Source organism: Aquarana catesbeiana, linkage group LG06 (assembly GCF_042186555.1).
Source record: "Aquarana catesbeiana isolate 2022-GZ linkage group LG06, ASM4218655v1, whole genome shotgun sequence".
In the NCBI taxonomy this organism is placed as follows: Eukaryota; Metazoa; Chordata; class Amphibia; order Anura; family Ranidae; genus Aquarana; species Aquarana catesbeiana.
The window spans coordinates 271,614,735-271,636,711 of NC_133329.1; the positions used below are offsets into that span (position 1 = coordinate 271,614,735).

At 44.7% G+C, this 21,977-nt stretch overlaps 1 protein-coding gene across 4 annotated transcripts in view; it reads left to right on the forward strand.

Moving 5' to 3' along the window:
- PARD3B (par-3 family cell polarity regulator beta) overlaps positions 1-21,977 on the forward strand; it is a 2,266,259-nt gene that overhangs the window by 582,130 nt on the left and 1,662,152 nt on the right. For all 4 annotated transcript variants that reach the window (XM_073633364.1, XM_073633363.1, XM_073633365.1 and 1 more), the window contains exon 6: positions 20,006-20,092. In XM_073633364.1, coding sequence (XP_073489465.1) covers positions 20,006-20,092 — 87 coding nt within the window. The remainder of the gene's footprint in view (positions 1-20,005; positions 20,093-21,977) is intronic.

The window sequence follows — 21,977 nt, forward strand, 5'->3', positions numbered from 1 at the left end:
GCTCTTCTGGCGTGCGGTGTGGTGTGTAATCCTCTGCTTGTCTGTACAAGCAGAGGATTACACACCACACCGCACGCCAGACTTTTGTTCCTGTATCCCTGTGTATTACACTATGGATAGGATGGTGCACTGACGCACCCATACCTTGTGAGTACCCTCCTGGAGGGAAGTGGTTTTATAATTTAATAAATCTCTGACGGCATTACACTATGGAGTTTCTTTCTTTCCTACATATGTTACCATTGATGATTATCTGAGAGAGGTGCAGATCATTCCCAACAGATCCTATATGAGCCCAGGAGTGGCTCCACTGCGTGTATAGACACTGTTTAATCACTGTGTCACACGCTCAGAGGTGAGCGCATGAGCTATTGGGGGTCACTGGAGGGCACCAAAGCATGCCGTATTTTGCACACCATATAGGAAGAACATGAGGAATGCCTATATATATTTTTTTGGACACTAATGCCTGCACTTTATATACCATATTTTATTGATTATTTTTATTGAATTTTTGGACACTTCAATAATATTAATTTTTTTTCATCATCACTTGGATTTTTTCACGTTTTGCATGTTGTATTTATATATACTTATTCACTGGTTTTTATAAATGAATAGCACTTATTATTATTGAATATTTTTAACGTGATTTATAGATTATTTATATATATATATTCATTTATTGGTTTTCACAAATGAATGGCACTGATTATTATTGTATATTTTTAACGTGATTTATATATTTTACGCTACGATATTAATTTTTGGTGTTATCCATATTTTTATCATGGTATTTATTTTTACCTAGCGCATACACAATTACTTATTTTGATTTTGTCACATACACGATATGAAACGTGGATAGTGTGTGCAGCTGATTGAAGCATTTGGATTCACTTTATAGGCATCAATCCATTTGTGGCTCACAAGATCTTTATGTAATTATGGAATAAAAATGGGGTTTGACTATTATGTCCCTTGGGAGGCCGTCTTTACGGGGAGGTTGCAGAGCTCTGTGGGCCCTATCCAGCTCCAAACGGTGCTCCGAGATCTCTGGGATAAGATCTTTGATGAGGACTTTGATGACAGAGTGAACCTCTTTCTCCGATTCCGGGAGCCCCCTCACTCTGAAGTTGTATCGTCTCGATCTGTTCTCGAGATCGTCAATCTTTGCGAAAGCCGCCTCCAGTTGATCCTGCATGTCTTGTATTCTGGCAGTATTCTGGTTGATCCTTGCCCCTGCTTGGTCTGTTTTTTTCTCCATATTGTCCAGTCTGAGCCCAAACTGCTGCATGTCAGCATGAATGGAAGATGTGATCTGGGCTGCGTTCTGTGCCAGACTTTTAGAAAGCAGATGAGCAAAGGCCTCCATCATGGAGGGAAAGTCAGTGTGGGAGGGGGCAGCTTCTCGTGCTTCACTGACTGAAAGCAATAGGCCTGTATGTGGGTCCATCATAGGGGTGGATGGGAGGCCGGTGTGAAGGCTGAATAGGAGGGATTCAGTGGAGGTCGGTGAATGGGCCTGTGGTAGCCGTGAGACCACGGTACCTGGAGACTGCGGTGGGGCACAGTCTTGATCCGCTATAGACTCCTCTGCTGCTGCAGCCACATTGTGTCTCGGAGGAATGGCGGCCGTCTTGGCATAGCTGATCGGTCCGCTCGCGGCCGTCATCTGGTTCGATAGGCTCCTCCTGGCAGACCCTGCCAGCATCAGTTTATTCCCGGGGGCTTCACACACCTGAGGGTGCCGTTCTCGAGTGTGGTGGGGCACTCTGTCTGCTCCTGAGGAATGAAAGGGGCCGGGGTGGAGCAGAGCTTCAGAGGCTAGCGGCCATCTTGGAAGCTACCGCACATGCGCCTCCACTGTAGCTGCAGTTTATAGTGTCATGGCTGATCAGTTCCCCTATGTCCATATATTCATTCACCAAGCTTGTCCTTATTTGCCAAAGGTAGAGGCAACGTCTTGTTCTGGGTAGCAATTCATACCTCACTATTTTGTCTGTGTTGCCTCACAATCATTAGAGTGCTAATGTGATCAAAGCACATCTGTTCCCATTCATTGCTCTGCCTGCTTGTATCTTTGTCAGATCTAGTTACTTGACCTGAAGAGCACTAGACTAATAGACATGGGGATTTTGAGATATTTAGTTTCTTCACAGGAAAATTTAGCTTTACCAACAGAGGTCATACCTTAACCTGTGCCGTGCCACGTGGTATGCCTCATGTTTGAGCACAAACGGAAATTTCTGACAGTCATGTGCAGATTTACTCTATGATAGACTGTGAGTACAGGGCAACAAATGACACCATGAAACCATATGATCAGTATAAATCGTATGCAAGGGGAAAAACACAGGGGTCAGGTAGGAAGGTTTAGAATGCATTTAACCACTTCCCGACCAGCTGCCGCAGTTATACTGCGGCAGGTTGGCTCCCCTGAGCGAGTCGTCGTAGCTGTATGTCGGTTCTTTAAAACGCTGTAGCAGGCGTGCGCCTGCAGTGTGTTTCCGGAATGATGTGCATGCCTGCCGGGCGTGGTGACCGCTGGGAACCCACAATCTCTCGTGACAAAGCGAGAACCGGGATCTCTGTGTGTAAACACACAAATCCTGGTTCTGTCAGGGGAGAGGAGAGAGATTGTGTGTTCCTACTAGGTAGGAACAACAATCTCTCTCCTCCTCCTAGTCAGCCACATCCCCCCCAGTTAGAAACACACAGAGGGAACACAGTTAACCCCTTGATCGCCCCTAGTGTTAACCCCTTCCTTCCCAGTGACATTTATACAGTAATCAGTGGCTATTTTTAGCTCTGAACACTGTATAACGGTCACTGGTCCCAAAAAGTGTCAAATGTGTCCGTTGTAATGTTGCAGTCCCGATAAAAATCGCAGATCACCGCCATTACTAGTAAATAAAAAAAGTAATAATAAAAATGCCATAAATTTATCCCCTATTTTGTAGACACTATAACTTTTGCGCAAGTCAATCAATATACGCTTATTGCGATTTTATTTTATTTTTTTTACCAAAAATATGTAGAATACATATCGGCCTAAACTGATGACGAAATTTTGTTTTTCTTTATCGTACATCATGGGACACAGAGCCTTAAGTAATTACTTAATGGGTTATGGGCCACCTTCAGGTGTTGACACTGGTATACCCAATACAGGAAGTTGACTCCCCTATATAACCCCTCCTCCTTCCAGGAGTACCTCAGTTTTTTCGCCAGTGTCTAAGGTATTGATCATGAGTGAAGATGTGCTCTGAGGAGCTCCAGGAGGGATTCATGCTGGATTTGAAAAACCTCCACAACCGGATCCATCCACGCCACTGTGGCCACAGGATGGTACCCGGACCTTGCATAGAAGAATGAGGTTTTGCCTGTAACGCTTCTCTTTGAGGGCTGGACCCTAGGAACCAGGACTCTTTTTGGTCTTGCTACATTACCTAAAATTGTCCTAAGGGGTGCTATACAGGTCCAAAGGAGTGGAACCCCTATTAAAAGGGACCCGGTCTTTGAAGGTTTAACTACACTGCCCGCCGTGATGGGTGAAGTTTGGCTCTGTCTGTTTTCAGCAGTATCCTGCAGTGAGGAAAAGGTAAGAGAAAAGCATAGGAACGGCAAAGTCCACCTATGACTTTACTTTCAATATATAATATTGTAATGCCTTAAAACTCCTCTAGAGGGAGTAAGAATGCATATACCCTGTTAATCTGTGCTAACTTACAGCGTGTGTCCTAGCAGCTGGAGGGGGTTCTCCTCTCCCCCCAATTGGGGAGTGGCTGGGGGTACATGTACTGTGGTACATTACATTTGTAACAGCTATAAATCAGTGTAATAAGCACAAACTGAAGGTACCCCCGCTCGCCCATCCCCCCCCCGAGGGGTGCGGGGTGGCTTCTTGGCTAAAAGACATTTACTTGCCTGAAGTGATATCAAGTGGATGCATACAAACAGCCAGAGACAGAATCGCTGCATGGCGGCTGCAGCCTCCTCTCCTGGTCTCAGACCAAAGCGTCCACGCACGCACGAGGCTGAAGTTTTTTACTTTGAAAGAAGGATGAGGAAGGGGCGTGGTTTAAGCAGTCAGCACTGTGTGCGGACTCAGTGTCCTTGGAAAGCACACGGCGCACAGACAATCAGGTTTACACCTGAGGGGCTTAAAAGCTGTGCTCTGAAAACTGAGAAAATGTCTACCAGAGCAGCTGAAGCAAGGCTGCCACAGGACACAGGAGCGCTGGAGCACATAATGGGTGTATACACAGGCATTTTCAGTACAGGAAAATACATTATTGTTTAGCATCAGATTAATCTATGCTGCCATTGTTTTTCCTACTATTGCTCAGCAAACAGAACACTTCTTAGAGTGCCTCTGCTTTTGTGCTTAGCACTATGGCTTCCAAGGTTACTAATAAGGCACCAAAGGTTCCACCCCCTGGCGCTGGGAACTCCAGCCATGCCTCCACACTGTCCTCCTCTCCGGAGATACCAGATATGGCAAGCCAGGGTGAGAACCGATTGGTGGTGCAACTGCTTCTCACACTTCAGCCCCTGTATACGTGACTGAAGATGCATTTTCCTCTGCCCTGCAGGGCTTAGAAGGAAGATTAGCGGCTTTAATCGCATCCTCCATCCAAGGGAATAGGAAGCATGCTAGATCCCTCTCTCCCACTCCAAACCCTTTACCAAGGGAACAGTGGGGACAGGATGGGGTGTTACCCTCAGACGATTGAGAGGGAAAACAAGTCGATTATTCCTCTGCAGAGGAAACAACAGTTGATGAATCAGCTTCACAATCAGAGGTACAAATCCTTATGGAAATGGTTCGTTCCACTTTCATGCTACCCCTATCAGAGTTAGCTGAAAGTCTGGTTTCCTCCTTGGGTTCTTTGAAACCTTTACAACCTTTGCATGCGTTTACGGTCCATGCATTTCTAGAAAAGCTTATTTATGCTGGATGGGATCATCCGGATAAGCATTTTATCCCTCCAAAGAGATTATCAGTTCTCTATCCCATGGAGGAAAAATTCACCGAAAGATGGAAGGTTCCAGCAGTTGACACTGCGATTTCCAGTGTGAATAAAAGTCTAACTTGTCCAGTAGACAATGCACAAATGCTTAAAGATCCAACTGATAAGAAGTTGGAAATCCTGTTAAAATCCTCTTTTTTCCTTAGCAGGGACCGTTACTCAGCCTGCAGTTGCAACAATAGGCATCTGTCAGTCCTTAAAGGACCAATTCACAGGGGCTCCTAAAGAGCTCCCTGCACAACAGGCCCGTGAGTTGGCCAAGTTACTAAAAGCATTATGTTTTGCCATAGATGCTATGAAGGATTTTATTCACCAGGGTCTCGCCTTGTGCTAGTACACATGCGTAGGACCCTTTGGTTAAAAGATTGGTCTGCCGAAGCACCTTGCAAAAAGCTTCTGACTAGTTTACCTTTTCATGGGGAGTGACTATTTGGTGATGATTTGGATAAATACATCCAGACGATTTCTAGTGGAAAGAGTACTCTTTTGCCAGTCAAAAGAAAGTATAAACGTCCTTCATTTTAACAGACTTTTTCTCCTGCACCAACGGCATCCGCCTCTAGGCAGTGGCGATGGCCTCCGCCATCAGACTCTAGATGAAAACCTCAGGGTCAGACCCAGGCACAAAAGAAGACCTGGGGCTGCAAATCTGCAAAGCAGAATACTAAAGACTCATCATGAAGAGGTGCCCCCCCTCACCAGAGTGGGGGGAAGACTTCTGAAATACTCAGAAGGCTGGCAAAGAGAAATTCAGAACAGATGGGTAATCGCCACAGTGTCTGTAGGATACAAACTAGAATTTCGGGAGTTCCCACCGTCTCATTTCCTGAGATCAAACGTTCCCAAAGACCCAAGGAAAAGGCAATCCCTGTTTCAAACATTAGACCGATTATTGGCTTGGGGTGATCATACAGATCCCCACAGAAGAGCGAGGTCTGGAGTTTTATTCAAACCTGTTTACGATACCAAAGCCAAATGGGAATGTCAGACCCATTCTACATCTAAGGAATCAAAATCAGTTCCTGAAAGTCCGCTCCTTTCGCATGGAGTCAATCAAGTCAGTAGTTTCCAGCCTACAAGGAAGAGAACTTATGGCATCCATCGACATCAGAGATGGATATCTTCATGTCCCTATATTTCCTGCTCGCCAGAGATTTCTGCGGTTCGAAGTAGACCAGCACTTTCAGTTTGTAGCCTTGCACTTCGGGCTAGCTACAACACCTCGGGTGTTCACAAAAGTACTGGCCCCACCTCTAGCCAGGCTAAGGTCACAGGGCATTACAGTCTTGGCCTACCTAGACGATCTATTGTTAATAGACCAGTCAGTGGCTCGCTTGGAGCAAAGTGTACACATTACAACCAGTTACCTGGAAAGTCTGGGTTGGATCCTCAACCTAGAGAAGTCTTCCTTAAAACCGCTAAGAAAGCTGGAGTATTTGGGCCTGATCATAGACACAGCCCAGAAAAGGGTGTTTTTCCCCCCGGCAAAGATCAGCTGCATACAAGAACGGATTGTCAGGCCAAAAAGAGATCCCTCAATTTGCCTTTGCATGAGGTTGTTAGGAAAGATGGTAGCTTCATTCGAAGCAGTTCCCTATGCACACAGTTTCATTTGAGACTGTTGCAAAACAGTATCCTGTCTGCTTGGAACAAAACGACCCAAGCTTTGGACTTGCCAATGTGGCTGTCCCCAAGAGTGTCTCAGTTGGTGGTTACTAACCCAGAATCTGCTGAAATGAAAATCCTTCAGACCAATTATCTGGAAAGTAGTAATGACAGATGCCAGCCTCTCAGGCTGGGGAGCGGTACTAGAGAAAACGACTGTCTAGGGACAGTGGTCGAGATCCGAAAGAACCCTGCCCATCAACATCATAGAGATTCGGGCAGTGTGTCTGGCTTTGAAAACCTGGACCTCCAGGTTAAAGAATTGTCCTGTCAGGATCCAATCCAACAATGCCATGGCTGTGGCCTATATCAATCACCAAGGGGGCACCAAGAGTCTCTGAGCTCAGAGAGAGGTGAACCATATTCTAAATTTGGCAGAAAAGAATGTCCCATGCCTATCGGCTGTTTTCATCCCTTGGAGTAGAGAATTGGCAGGCAGACTACTTAAGTCGCCAGGAGTTATTCCCAGGGGGATAGTCTCTTCACCCCGACGTCTTTCGGGCTGTTTGCCAAAGATGGGGGACTCCGGACGTAGACCTTCTAGCGTCCAGATTCAACATGAAGTTAGTCAACTTTGTGTCCAGGACAAGGGATCCATTCGCATGCGGAACAGATGCATTGGTGACCCCGTGGGATCATTTCTCACTGATCTTTGTATTCCCCCCTATTCAGTTGCCGCCTCAACTTCTATGCAGGATCAAGCTGGAAAGAAAGCCGGTAATTCTGGTAGCACCAGCATGGCCCAGAAGGTCATGGTACGCAGAAATCGTAAAGATGGCAGTGAAGGGTCCATGGCCCCTCCCACTAAGGCCAGACCTGCTTTCACAGGGACGATATTCCATCCTACTTTACGAACACTAAATTTAACGGCCTGGCTATGGAAACCCACATTCTGAAGAAATGTGGGCTTTCCAGGTCAGTTATCTCAACTTTGATTAATGCAAGGAAGCCAGATTCCAGAACTATATATTATAGAGTTTGGAAGGCTTATGTTTCCTGCTTGTTTATCCAAGTGTTGGCACCCTCGGAGATATCTCATAGGCAGAATTCTTGCCTTTCTAAAATTAGGCGTAGAGATGAAGTTGGACCTGAAGTACTATTAAGGGCTAAGTCTCAGCCTTATCGATTTTATTTCAAAGACTGCTTGCTACGCATTCTTTAGTCTGGGGTTTTATGCAAGGGGTGATGTGGATTAATCCGCCAGTTAAAACACCCTTGAGCCCTTGGGATTGAATTTAGTTTTGTCAGTGTTAAAAAAAACAACCGTTTGAACCGATAAAGCATATTCCCTTAGTCCCTCTGACAAGGAAGCTGGTATTTTTGGTTGCTATATCCTCAGCAAGGAGGGTTTCGGAATTGGCTGCTCTTTCTTTGTAAAGAGCCATGTTTGATTATTCATGAGAATAGAGTGGTGTTACGCCTCGTCCAGGCTTTTTGCCAAAAGTAGTTTCAGGTTTTCACCTGAACCAAGATATTGTCCTGCCATCGTTTTTACAAAAACCATGTTCCAGGGAAGAAAAGTCACTACATTGTCTTGATGTGGATAGAGCAGTGAAAATAAGACAAGTGTCTTATTTATTCTGCCAGAGGGTCCTAAGAAAGGATAGGCAGCGTCAAAATCCACTGTCACTAAGTGGATTCGACAGGTGATAATTCAAGCTTATGATTTAAAGGGTAAAATTCCCCCATTTCAAATTAAGGCGCACTCTACCAGAGCGGTTAGTGCTTCTTGGGCAGTGTCACCAGGCCTCCATGGCTCAGATCTGCAAGGCCACAACTTGGTCTTCAGTGCATACATTCACAAAATTTTATCACGTGGATGTAAGGAGGAATGAGGATATCGCCTTCGGGCGCAGTGTGCTGCAAGCAGCAGTATAATTCCTCAAGGTCTGGGGGTGCCCTACGGGTTGTGTCTCCCTCCCCTCAAGTAGCATTGCTATGGGACATCCCACCAAGTAATTACTTAAGGCTCTGTGTCCCATGATGTACGATAAAGAAAATAGGATTTTTATTACAGCTTACTTGTAAAATCCTTTTCTTGGAGTACATCATGGGACACAGAGGTCCCTCCCCTCTTTTTATGGGGTTTGAGTATATTGCTTGGCTATAAAACTGAGGTACTCCTGGAAGGAGGAGGGATTAAATAGAGGAGTCAACTTCCTGTATTGGGTATACCAGTGTCAACACCTGAAGGTGGCCCATAACCCATTAAGTAATTACTTAAGGCTCTGTGTCCCATGATGTACTCCAAGAAAAGGATTTTACAGGTAAGCTGTTATAAAATTCCTATTTTTTTTTTTTTTTTTAGTTTTTTGGGATATTTATAGCAAAAAGTAAAAAATAGTGTTTTTTTGTTTTTTCCAAAATTGTCACTTTTTTTTTTGTCTATAGCGCAAAAAAAAAAAAAAAAAAATGCAGAGGTGATCAAATACCACCAAAAGAAAGCTATTTGTGGGGAAAAAAGGACATACATTTTGTTGGGGTACAACATTGCACGACCACACAATTGTCAGTTAAAGCGACGTAGTGCCGTATCACAAAAAATGGCCTGGTCAGGAAGGGGGAAAATCCTTCCAGGGCGGAAGTGGTTAAAGTACCACACCAAAGTACCACACTTCTTTAACTTTCAGAGCTGTTTGTGATTAGTCACAACCCATGGAGTAATTCACTGAATTATAATAACTTTTATTTAAAAGTGATATTAAACATAAAAACACAAATTAATTATATTGCAGCTTACCAATTCTTAAATGTGGTGATGGCATTGATATTCTTTTTTTTACGCCCTCCTTCCTTTTTATTTTTACCTGGCCATCTGGCAAGTGAATCTGTTTTTTTGTTTAGCAAAAGTGGCAGTTAGAGGGTTGAGACAAACCATTTAAAGTGAAACTAAAGTTGAAAAAAAAAAGTTTTGAATAGGAGGGTTCTTTATTGCAGATGAGACATTCAATGTTTCTAATGTAATACAATACACTTACCTGCCTGCTCGCATTCCACTATAAAATATACATTAAACTGCGCATGTGTAGCTCAGTTTACATTCCGACATGCTACCTGTGTACCGGGATTACTGCACTCCTGCATAGGATGGAGTGATGACATCCAATGCTGGCCAATCAAGACAGCTGAAGACTGGCACCCATAAGAAGTTGGGGGGAGATGCCGGCAGTAGCAAGGGACTTCGCAGGTAGCAGACGTTTGAAACAAAGGTAAGTATTTTTGAGGTGCTTACCATGTTCAGCTTGTATTCATTCATGTAAAACCTTTATCCCAAAAGGTAATGAAAAAAACAAAACTGTTGCTGTAACAACTTAAAAAAATTGTTAGGTGGATTTTAGCTCTTATTAGTCAAGTTGACCTAAATTTGTTAGCGCATCTAACATCAGCTTCTTTCCAGAATTACAATGCTGTTTTTAACAGAAAACTTATTGAAGATGGTCTGTTAAAAAAGCAGAGCTCTCTTCCTTTCTACTGTAAGGGTTATAGTGTGTGTGAACACTGGGATATATTTTAAGTAGGAAAGACATTGCTATTTTACTTTAATTACCTGTAAAATAATATCAATTCATCAAAAGGCCCTCTCACTGAAAATAAACACTCAACATCAACTTCATTCAACCTGCCTTTGTTTACCAAATTATATGTTTGGAGTACAGGTCCTGCTGGCCTAGTTCATGACACATTTGCACAAGGAGTATCACTGGCTTTTGTGTTATTCCTGGAGGTAGCTGATATTTAGAATTTATTGTTGCAAAGGGCAGCAGACTGTCATTGTGTATTTGAAGGTCGTCACAGGCAGGCCTGCGGGATTTCAGAATATATAACTTTTAATAATCTTTCATTCCTCCAAAATCAAGCAGCTTATCTTGGAATACAATTCTGTATGTCATAAAGCTACAAATAATATAATTCATCCAGAGGTCTACATATACAGGTAACGTGACTTCAATGACCTGTAAAAAGTGTTAGTGTTTTAAAACCACAGGAACAAAAAATAAATACAATTGTGCCAATATAGTAAATATAAGGTTTAGGGGATACAATACATGTGCTTAGATCTATTTACATGAATGGATCTCCCTATTATGTTAAAATTAGTGGGGAAATCAACACTGATCCAAACACATCCAATTTTCCAGATTGCAGTTAAGGGGACTTTTTCCCCATGCTTAATCCTCTTTTACACTATAATAGGGAAACTATATTATATTTAATCAACTTTAGATTTTCTCATCAAACTGACACATGTTCATGATGACAGGAAGTCATCGAGCAATCACTGCTAGTTTAACATCATGGGATTTCTTTCTGAACTGTTGGAAAAGAAGGAATAATTGTCAAACCGTTCAAGTAAATTTGCAGACAGTTGACCAGTTAAGAATAGCAGGGATAATTGTTCCTAGAAAAGGTCTATGATGGGGTGAACTATGGAATTATGTATCAATAATTTTCGGCTATGTATAAACTTCTCCTGTGCTTGATGATATGAGTATTTGTGGTCTGATAAAAAAAACGATCACGTACTAGTGAAATTATGTAAGTTTTGAATTTTGTGTAACTGAATACTTTAGTTGCTGGTTGCTCTGGTTTTTTACATATTTTTTTAATTAGTAGGTCTTAAAGTGGTTCTAAAGGCTCAAGGTTTTTTACCTTAAAGTGGATGTAAACCTCAATCATGAAATTTGAGCTGAGCACATATATCTATAGTGTTTTATTATCTCTCTCCAAAGCCCTGAGTCCCATGGCTTTCTCCTGCTCCATTCTCCTGTTATCAGCATGATAACTTCTGACAAGTACTTTAACTGTGATTAAACCAGGCTAATTTGTGTCACGGTGGGTATTATAAATAGAGTAGCAGAGAGCTGGTCTATGCACAGCACAGCTCTGCATTGTTTCTTCCTTTTTCTGCCTATGTGGAGAGGGGGTGTGTGCCTTTCCTCCAATTAGCTGTCTCCCAGTGTATGGCAAGAATCCACACCCACAGATGAGAAAGAGAAAATTCTAACAGGATATGCACTTTCTAAACTGTATATGAAGCTGAAGACAGCATATATACAGTAAAACTTATGTAGGGAGATTTGTTTGATCTCTGTGTATCATCTGAGGCTGTTCACTACTGACAAGCACTCCGACACAGGAGATAAAAGCAGTTGAAAATGTGTGTCAGGAAGGGAACTTGAGATGGATTGGCAAGGAGCTTGTCTATTCAAGCACAGCTCTGCATGTTTCTTCGTTCCTCTGCCTATGTGGCAGGGGCGGCCCGTCCATTAAGGGCGCTCAGACGCTGCCCCCCCATCCAGGCATCTGTCCCCTTTCAGGCATATGGATTCCAATGTGGGGGGAGCTGGGTTTTTTTGGAAGCACCGATTAGAACCAAAAGCTCTAATAGGCTTCAATATAGGGTGGGCTTGGATCGCAGAGTGCGCTCCGATCCCACCCAGGTGTGTTTTTAATTGGAAAAACCAACTTTATTGAAAAAAGTATGCATGGTACATAAATCAACATAGACCAACATAGCCTTGACAATAGTACATACATAATATAATATATATTGAAATGTCTGTATAGCCTACAGTGAAACAGATCAATAGAAATGGAGTCAATGTACAACATATATAAAAGAAAGAGAGAATACAAAAAGGGGAGGGGGGAATAGGAGATGAGGCTATTAGGTGCACATTTCACCATCTGCTAACCATCTGCTCCAGACCCTTTCATATTTGAGCGAACACCCTCTATGGACGTAAATCAGTTTTTTATATGGAAGAGTGTCATTAACCTCCTTCTTCCAGCATTGACTTGTAGGGGGCAGGGCCTGCATCCACATACGGGCTACCGCTTTCCTCGCCAAGAATAGCGTCTCGTGCAAAAAGGTACGGAGGGGTTTGTCTGTGTCTAAACCCGGCAGCAGACCGAGTAGGCACATTTTTGGGTCTAGTGTAGCAGGAGAGCCCATCTGATCATGCAAGAAACGGATCACCTGTATACGGTATGTTTGGATAGTTGGGCAGGACCATAAAAGGTGGTAGAAGGAGCCTGGGGTGTGGTCGCATCGGCGGCACCCTGGATTGTACATGGGTTTAAAACGCGCTATCTTCTGGGGGGTCAGATACGTCCTATGTATGATATACAACTGCGTGAGGCGGTCTGATAACTTAGGGGATACCTTTTTCACGTCTTCCAAAATCTCATCCCAATCCTCATCCTCAATCTGTCTGATGTCTGCCTCCCACCTTGTCTTGGCAGCATAGGCCAAGGCCGTGGTACTGGGGAGACGGATAGCGGAGTATAGAGTGGAGATTAATTTGGCAGACTCAGTACCAGTGACTGTGTCTACTATAGAGGCAACTGCCAGGGAAGGGTTAAGACCAGTAAACTGGGATTGTATAGCGTGACGAAGTTGTAAATATCTAAAGAGAAGACAGTTAGGGAGGGAATATTCGTCCTTTAGCGTTTGTAATGTTTTAAGTCCCGTATTGGTCATGACCTGATGTAAGTACAAAATCCCATGGCATATCCACACTGCAGGTTCTGGGATGGACAACAGTTCAGGTATATGTGTGTTAAACCAGAGAGGTGTATGGGAATGGATCCGTGGGGTTCCGAGTTTTTGTAGTGATACCCGCCATACCCTCCGGTGGTGTGTCGGCATGTCTGTGTTGTGGTGGGGGGAACGTCTTGTCAAGGGAGCTCTAAGGACTGATTGAAGCGGGGTAGAGCTAGGTCATCAGGGTGCTCACATAGCAGTGACTGGTATCGAGGTCGCTCACTTTTATCAAAATGAAAGAAATGGGACAGTTGGGAAGCAAGGTAATACTCCTGAAAGTCTGGAAGGGCAGCTCCTCCCAGTGTCACCGGATTTTTTAAAGTTTTCCAAGATAATTTGTGTCTACTGTGCCCCCATATAAATGAATTTAGAATAGATTCGATTGCCTTGAAGAATTTTTGTGGTATGTATAGGGAGGCATGCCACACCAGATAGAGTATCTTTGGGAGGAGTATCATCTTGACTAAACTGATGCGTTCCATAACACCTAGGGGAAGTCTGGCCCAAATCTGAGTTTTGGTCTTGATCAGGGCATACAAAGGTTCAATGTTTAAGAGTGTATAGTCTGCGAGTGATCTAGTGACCTGCACACCAAGGTACTTGATCACGGAGACCCTTGGGAGGGTCAGAGGAGGGGACGTGAACGGGGAGGGGAAATGGTCAATCGGAAGGATCTGGGACTTAGACCAGTTAATGCTCATGCCCAAGTGGGTACCGATACGTTCTATAGAATGGAGGGCTGCAATCAGAGAGTGACCAGAGTCCGCCAGATACAAAAGCGTATCAACGGCATACATGCCAATATTTTCTTCCAGATTCCCTATCTTGAGACCATGGATGCTAGTATCTGCACGAATCATAATGGCCAATGGCTCTACAGCAAGTGCGTATAGCATAGGGGAAAGAGGACAGCCTTGTCGGGTCCCCCTTTCTAGTGGGAATTGGTCAGAGAGCCAGCCGTTCACGAACACTCTGGCCCTTGGAGATTGATAGAGGAGCTGAACCCAACGGATAAAGTTGGGGCCAAATCCGAATCCCGAAAGGCACTCCCATAGGTAGTTCCACTCCACAGAATCGAAGGCCTTGGCGGCATCCAGAGCCACCACGACCCTCGAACCGATTTCATCGTGGGATCCCTGAATGTACATGAATAGGCGGCGAATATTCATTGCGGTATTTTTCCGTGGCATGAAGCCAGTCTGATCAGGGTGGATCAGTGACAGAATGACCTGGTTAAGGCGGGAGGCTAAAATCTTGGCCAGTATCTTTATGTCGACCTGTAGCAGGGAAATAGGTCTATACGATCCTGGGTATTTAGGGGCCTTACCAGGCTTGGGGATTACCACAATTTGGGCCTCTCTCATGGAGGAGGGTAAAATGCCCGCATCAAATATGGATTTGTACAGGTCATAAAGTTTAGGGATTAGAATTTCAGAGTAGGTGGCATAGAATTCGAGTGGTAAGCCATCTGATCCTGGGGCCTTAGATGTGGCCAAGCAGGAGCCTCAGAAATATCCTCCTTAGTGATAGGGGCTTCCAAAAGGTCAAGCTGATCTTTGGTCAGTTTAGGGAATTTAACTCCCGCTAGGTAGTCCCTGGTCTCTTGGGGAGTGTGAGTGACACGGGAAGTGTAGAGTGTACAGTAGAATTTCCCAAATTCCTCCACCACTTGTTGGAGATCAGTGATGTCGTTCCCCTGCGGATCCGTCAACAACACCACCACAGGGGGACGCGCATCTAAATGAGCAAGATACGCAAGCAGTTTGCCCAATCTTTCTCCATATTCAAACACCCTTTGTTTACAGAAAAAAATGTGTTGTTTAGCTTTTTCAATGTGTAGTTGGGAAACTTGTCGCGCCTGAATTTTAAGATCATTAGCAGTGCTGGGCGAGGGGTCCCGATGGAACGCCTCCTCCAACACCTGCAGATGCTCTGTAGCCTGTTGGACAATAATTTTCGATGACCTTTTGACTCTGTTAATACGCATGGAAAGGAGGGAGCGGGCGTGGATTTTAAACATCTCCCATACCAAGTCATAAGTGGCTGAGTCCCCATTGGCCATGAAATAATATTGTAGCTCTGCAGGGATATTCTCCTGGTCCGTCAGAGCCGTCAGCCAAAATGGGTTCAACCACCAAGATGGAGCAGGGGAGGCTTTCAGGAGCTGGAGCGTGATCCAGTAGGGGGCGTGATCCGAAAGTATTCTCGGAGCAAATCCCACATCTCCCAGTTTAGGTGTCAGGGACTTGGAAAGTAAAATGAAATTGATACGTGACATTGTGTTGTGACTGGCTGAAAAGCAGGAGAAAGCTTTAGTGTGCCAACAATAGTGTCAACAATAGCGAAATCAGTCAGTATGCGGTATAGTCTGGTATGAGTCGGTGGGTCAAGGGGAGGGTCTGGTGTGCCCATTCGGTCTAGAGCGGGGGTGAGGGTCATATTAAAGTCCCCCATCCATACTGCCGGTATAGAGGGATATTGCGTCATAAAAGCAAGACCCTCCTTAATTACAAGCGAGTTGTATGGGGGAGGGACATAGCAAGCTAGTATCAGAATAGGGAATCCATTAATGGTGGCATATATAAACACATATCTGCCCTGCTGGTCCGTTTGTAGCAACACTAGGTCGAAGGGAACCCTTTTTGCAACCAGGATCGACACCCCTCTGGAATATGAGGTGTGGGTAGCGTGATAGGCCCAACCTACCCAAGACTTTTTAAGAGAGGATTGTAGGTGGCCCGTAACATGAGTTTCAACTAGCGTGATAATGTCAGCACGCTGAGATTTGAGGAATGTGAGGATGGCTGTACGTTTGATTCTATTGCGCAAGCCTCTGACGTTCCACGTAAGAAATTTCAGGGAACTCATGGCGGATATAAGGCATGTATAATAGACCGCAGTTGTACCAGGACCAGCAGAGCAGAGATAAACACATCAGATAACATAAAACACAGTGACATCCAACATCGATAATGTATGGCAATAGCATAGTACCTAAAGCATAAACAGGCATTTGGAAATACGTTGGTGTAAAGGAACAAATACCCATAACAGTTTTCCCCACACCCAGTCCACTGCCACCCCAACTCGGCATGGACATAGTACCCCATAATCAGGTATCAACTGGGGACATCCAATGGGTAGGACCCAATGGAGGCAAGGGACTTAGTTGCAAGGAAGCATAGATACCCATAATGAAAAGAAAAAAAGGGGGAAAAAAAAAACAGTCCGGTAAAGGGGGGGGGGAAAGTTCATGAACATCCTATGGGGGCGACTTCTTCTCTGAGAAGTGCATGGGGTGTAGGAGCCACAAGGGTACAACGCCATTGTAGCTATGTAGGAGGGGGGCCCCTCTTGCCATCAGGACAGTTAGTAAAGTAAAGGAGGAAGTCTCAGCAACGGTCAGTGTACTATCTTCCACTGGTCCTTCTCAAGCGTGGGGAGAGCGGGGACCACAAGTCCGTGAGATCACCCGGAGGCAGCAGACCTACTGTGAGGACCAGGGTAGTACGTAGAAGGATTTCCAGTCTCGTCCCCATGCTCCACCAGGGGTTATACGCAAACAATACACCCACTGAGGGGCGAAACATTAGGATGAAAATGTACAGCATTGTGGGTATAGGGAGGGAGCAGATGGGGGGAGAGAAAAGTACTCACACCTTATGGACAGCATGGCATGGTCAGGCTGAATGGTCCCTCTGATCAATCCAAGTGGATGCCAGCTCGGGGTCTTCAAAGAAATGGGTCCGGCCATCACACTCCATGCAAAGCTTTGCAGGGTACAGCATAGCGTATTTGAGGTGTAAAACGCGGAGGCATCGCTTGACATCTTGGAACCTGGATCGTTGTCGCTGTACCTCATTGGAAAAGTCCGGGAAGACGGCCACATGCGTGTTGGTATGTGGGATATTTCCCTTTTCTCTAGTTAGACGGAGGATCTTGTCTCGGTCTCTGAAATTTAGGAATTTCGCTATAAGGGTACGTGGTGGGGCTCCTTGGGGAGGAGGACGGGCAGGGATTCGATGGGCTCTCTCCACCGCGAACATCACCGAGAATGCATCTCTGCCGAAGTTGGATATCAGGAAATTTTCGAGAAAGCTCACCGGGTCGTTGCCCTCAGCAGTCTCGGGAAGGCCAATAAAGCGGAGATTACATCTTCGGAGGCGATTTTCCATATCGTCCTGCTTCGCACTAAGCTGTTGTAGGTGACGGCGTACCTCATCAGTAGTGTGTTGTAAGGGGTGCAGGATATCCTCCGCTCTACCAATACGGGTCTCCGTCTCAGCAATGCGGTCTCTCAGAGTAGAGAGGTCCTGCCGGATAAGGGATACATCAATTTTGACCTCCTCAATTTTGGTGGTGAGCGTGCTCTGGCACAGGGCGATGGCATCAAGCACCTTGTTAGTGGCCGCCTCAGAATGTTCCATGTCCAGGGAGGTGCCAGCACCATCTTTGGCCTGTTGGTCTTCTCCAAGCCTGCGGTATTTAGCAAGCTTATCAGCCGCCTTGGAGGTTTTTTTTGGTGGAGACATATTGCAAAAGTGGACAGGAGAGTCCCCGGGTATACCAAGATGGCCGCTGTCTACTAGGCCAGATCCTCAGTGTCTTCCTCCCGCCGTGATTTAGGAGCAACACAGTGTGTTCTGCAGGCAGTGGTCAGCCAGCTACAAGGTCCAGCAGCTGCAGATGGAGAAAACTGGACTCAGAATAGTCAGGAACACCTGTGAATACTTGCAAGGGCTGTTGCAGGGTGTACCAAGATGGCCGCCGGTCCGGGAGCTAGGCCAAATCCACAGACTGTCCCTCAGGCATCCACAGGGGAAAGAGGCACTGCTATAGGGGCTCCAGGCCATCCGGTGGCTGTGTGAAGCAAAGGCCAGGCTCTGCGCATCCAGGGAGGGCAGGCAGGCCTGTGAGAGCTGCCGCCGGGTGGAGCAAGATGGCCGCCGCTCCAGGAGGTAGGCCGAATCCCCAGTCTTTCCTGGCAGCTGATGCAGGATGGTGAAGAGGGCCTGCAATGGTGGCCCAGAGCGGTGCTCTGACAAGCTGGTAGGCTCTATGGATGGCGCTGGACGGAGAGGGGGTCCGCAAGTGTGCAGATGCTGAAAGGTAAGCAGGATTGATGCAGGATGGTAAGTACAGCAGTGTGGGCAAGTGGAGCTCTCACTTCATGTGTCCTACTCCATTGCTCTCCAGGCCACGCCCTCCACCCAGGCGTGTTACAATAGTGAATGAATATTCACTGCTGTAACACTGATCCTCTTCCCGGCCAATCAGGAAGCCATTTTTGACACTGTTCACCTGATTGGCTGAAAGGACAGGTGATCCTATTGGATGCCTAGAAGGAGGAGGGGAGAAGCTGGAAGCCGCCATGAAGAAGACATGGAACTGATGCAGCACACTACCTGCCAATGGGGTAATTGACGGACTGATCGGCAAACAGGGATGGGGTGGGTGATTGTTTGCCGCGCCCCCCCCAAAAAAAACAAAACAAAACACCAGCCGACACTGCTATGTGGAGGGGGGGTGTGCCTTTCCTCCAATCAGTCCACACACAGTGTATGCCCAGACTCCCCTCCCACTGCTGAAACAGGAATAAAAATGTCTAACATGATGTGCAGTTTATAAATAATATAGAAAGCTGACGATAGCAGATACACAAGCAAAACTTATGTAGGGAGATTTGTTTAATTTCTGTGTATCATCTGAGGCTGTTCACTTCGCTGGGTATATGTGTGAGAGTTTACATCCAAAAAAAAAAAAAACAAACATTTGAGTTCAAGTCCCATCTCGATCCAGCAATGTGCATGAGAGCAGCAGCTCTCATGGGTCTCTCTCTCCTCATTGGCTCGCACAGCAATGAGAACCATTGGCTTCTGCTGCTGTCAATCACAGCCAGTCAAACAATGAGGAAAGAGCGTGGTCAGGCGCGAGCCCACTCTGTGTGTTAATGGGGACACAGCTTAGTGGCTTGGCAGTGAGCCTGCTATTGGGGTCACTTGGTAAGGAAGGAGGCGCTGGGACCGCTAGCTGGGGACCTAAAAAGAAGAGGAATGGGGCTGCTCAGTGCAAAAGCATTGCACAGAGCAGGTAACTATAATACTATTGTTAATAATAATAATATAAAAATATATATATATCTATCTATAGACATATCTCGATATATAGACATTTCACTATATATATATTTTCCTTTAGAATCACTTTAAGCTTGCATTTTTGTTTTGTTTTTAAAGTTTTTACATTTTTTTTTTAGTTATTTTAATTAGTCCAGTTGTTTTCTTGTATGCCATGCTTAATGAAAAGGAGTAACATTTTGCACTCATGGGGTCTGATACATCTGACCAAGCATGCGTGTGCTGCTTCTGCCCAGGCAGGTGAGAGGCTGAATTAAAGCTTCAGAATTAAGAGCCATTAATAGCCGTTCCTGAGCACACAAGAAATTTGACATGACCTGATTTTAGTGCGTAAGGTTGCTGCCCTTTCCAGCAGTGAAGAGGTAAATAATGAAACCCTCCATCAAATACTTCTGTGAATAGTGATCAAAAGTTGGTCAAGCATGCCAGCTTCTCCATTATATAGAAATTTTCATTTCAATCCCTTTGCTCAATGAGATCTATTAGTTTTGCTGCAATGAACTGTCAAATAATACCATTAGCCTCAAAAAATGCACTAAATGCTACTCAGATTTTGTAATAGCTACTTTAAACTGCTCTTGCCTCAATAAAACCTATGTTTTTCATTTTTTCTTTTACAGCGAGTTGACAAGAAAGGTAGAGATTTCAGGGGACAGAGGGCCTTTGGGGATACATGTTGTGCCTTTCTATTCCTCTCTTAGTGGACGGTGAGTTACATGATAAAAAAAAAATAAACCAACAAATTGAGTCAGTCTGTTTTTGTATGCTCCATTGATTTATTGTCTCACTAACCAGGCTTGAAGAACACCTATCATGTTGAATGATATCCCTATTTACTTTTATTTAATAAAAGTATCCAAAGTGTTTACTTTTAACAGATTGCTAATTCTTTACCAAGTACCAGCATTTTGGTGCAATGAACATTACCACATTCCTATTGCAGTTAGCAGGGTCTGCTTTGCAGTAGTGCGACCCACTAACCCTAATGCTTTGGCTAACTACAGATAAATCAGATGTCAGAGACTTACAAATGCTTTTATTTCCTATGTTACTATGGAATCCAGCAAAGATTTTCACTGTCCTTATTAAAATGCAATACCTAAAAACTTATGCATTTGTTGAACCAACTATTCTTTTTGAGTATAAAACATTTATAGTACAAAAACATACAGTATATTTAAAAAAAAAAATCAGTGTAGAGCTACCCCGTAGGAACTGCTGGATAGGATGGGCCCTCTGTTCTTTGCCTCGACCTTCCAAGAACCTCAGCCCCTCTGACATACCAGGTTGAGTGCACAAACATACAACATCACAGGAAATTACAGATTGTAATATATGGTATCCAAAAAAAAAACAGGTGCCAAACCAAGCAGTAAAGGTGAACTGAATATGGTTGGTAACTAGGCGATCATAAAATTGATTAACAATGGTAATCACACAATTTAGCATACAAAGTGATTAACAGTAAGGAAACTAGGAAACTGAGTAAACTAGGCATCCATTCATCCATATCAGCTTAGATAGTAGAAAGGCCACCTCAAGTGTAGCAGTGAGCTGTAGTAAAGTGTAATCTACTGAGTGCTTTAACTATACTGCCAGAGTGCATTTTTGGCGGCAATGCTAGTTGCAGACCAACTGGGTATGCACTGTCCAAAATAAAAGGTGGATGGTAATGGAGGGGGCAGGGAAACAAAGGATACTTGCAGAAAATATATTACGAAAGCGGTGCTTTGACATGTTCTTCTGCCAGCTATCATTGAGGCCATATGAGAGCATCTTTGCACTTAACGACTGTCCCAGTTAACCTGCATGCAGTATAGGTACAGTATAGGTTCGGTATAGTCTTGGCACAGGTGCAAGGTAGGTGTGGTTCAGATACGGTAAACGTTCAGTATAGGTACTGCCTAAGTTTGGAAGAAGCGTGGTATAGAGTGCAGTACAGGTCAGCAAGGGGAAACATCTCTCTCACCAGTCCCCTGGATGCTGCAGTGACCTCTTGCTGTAGAAAGGGGAACCCCCTCGTTCTCTCCCTGAAAGCCTCTGGTGATTAGTGGTGGGAAGCAGAGGATGAGTGGTCGTGGTCGCTCCAATCTTCATGCTGCATGCTCCACTGGTATGATATCTTGCAGGCAGGCGAATATGCAGACAGAGGTTCTCTATCTAACTCTCTCATGCCAAGAGGAAGAGCTTTCCCAGGCAGTCTAATAAAACCTCTCTCTAGATTTCTCTTACTGCACAGTGCCTATTGGAATTTGTGTTGTAAGGAGTCAATTCATCTCATATGTGCTCTGCAAGGAATTCTATGGGCCTGCTAAGCTTTTGCTCTCCTCCTGCTGGCAGCAAGAGGATGAGTCAGCATAACATCAATATCCCAGTAAAGGGAAAAAGTAAAAGGCAGTGTCTCTTTCTCCATATTGCTGTAACTCAGCACTTGGCTACATAACCAAATATATATATATATATATACCTAAATACAGGCCCAGGGGCAAGATTACAATATGATGCTGCATTATGACCTGCATATATATCTTTACAAATTTCTGCGCTTTGTGAGACTGACAGCAGGGATGAGCCATGGCTTTCCCATTCACA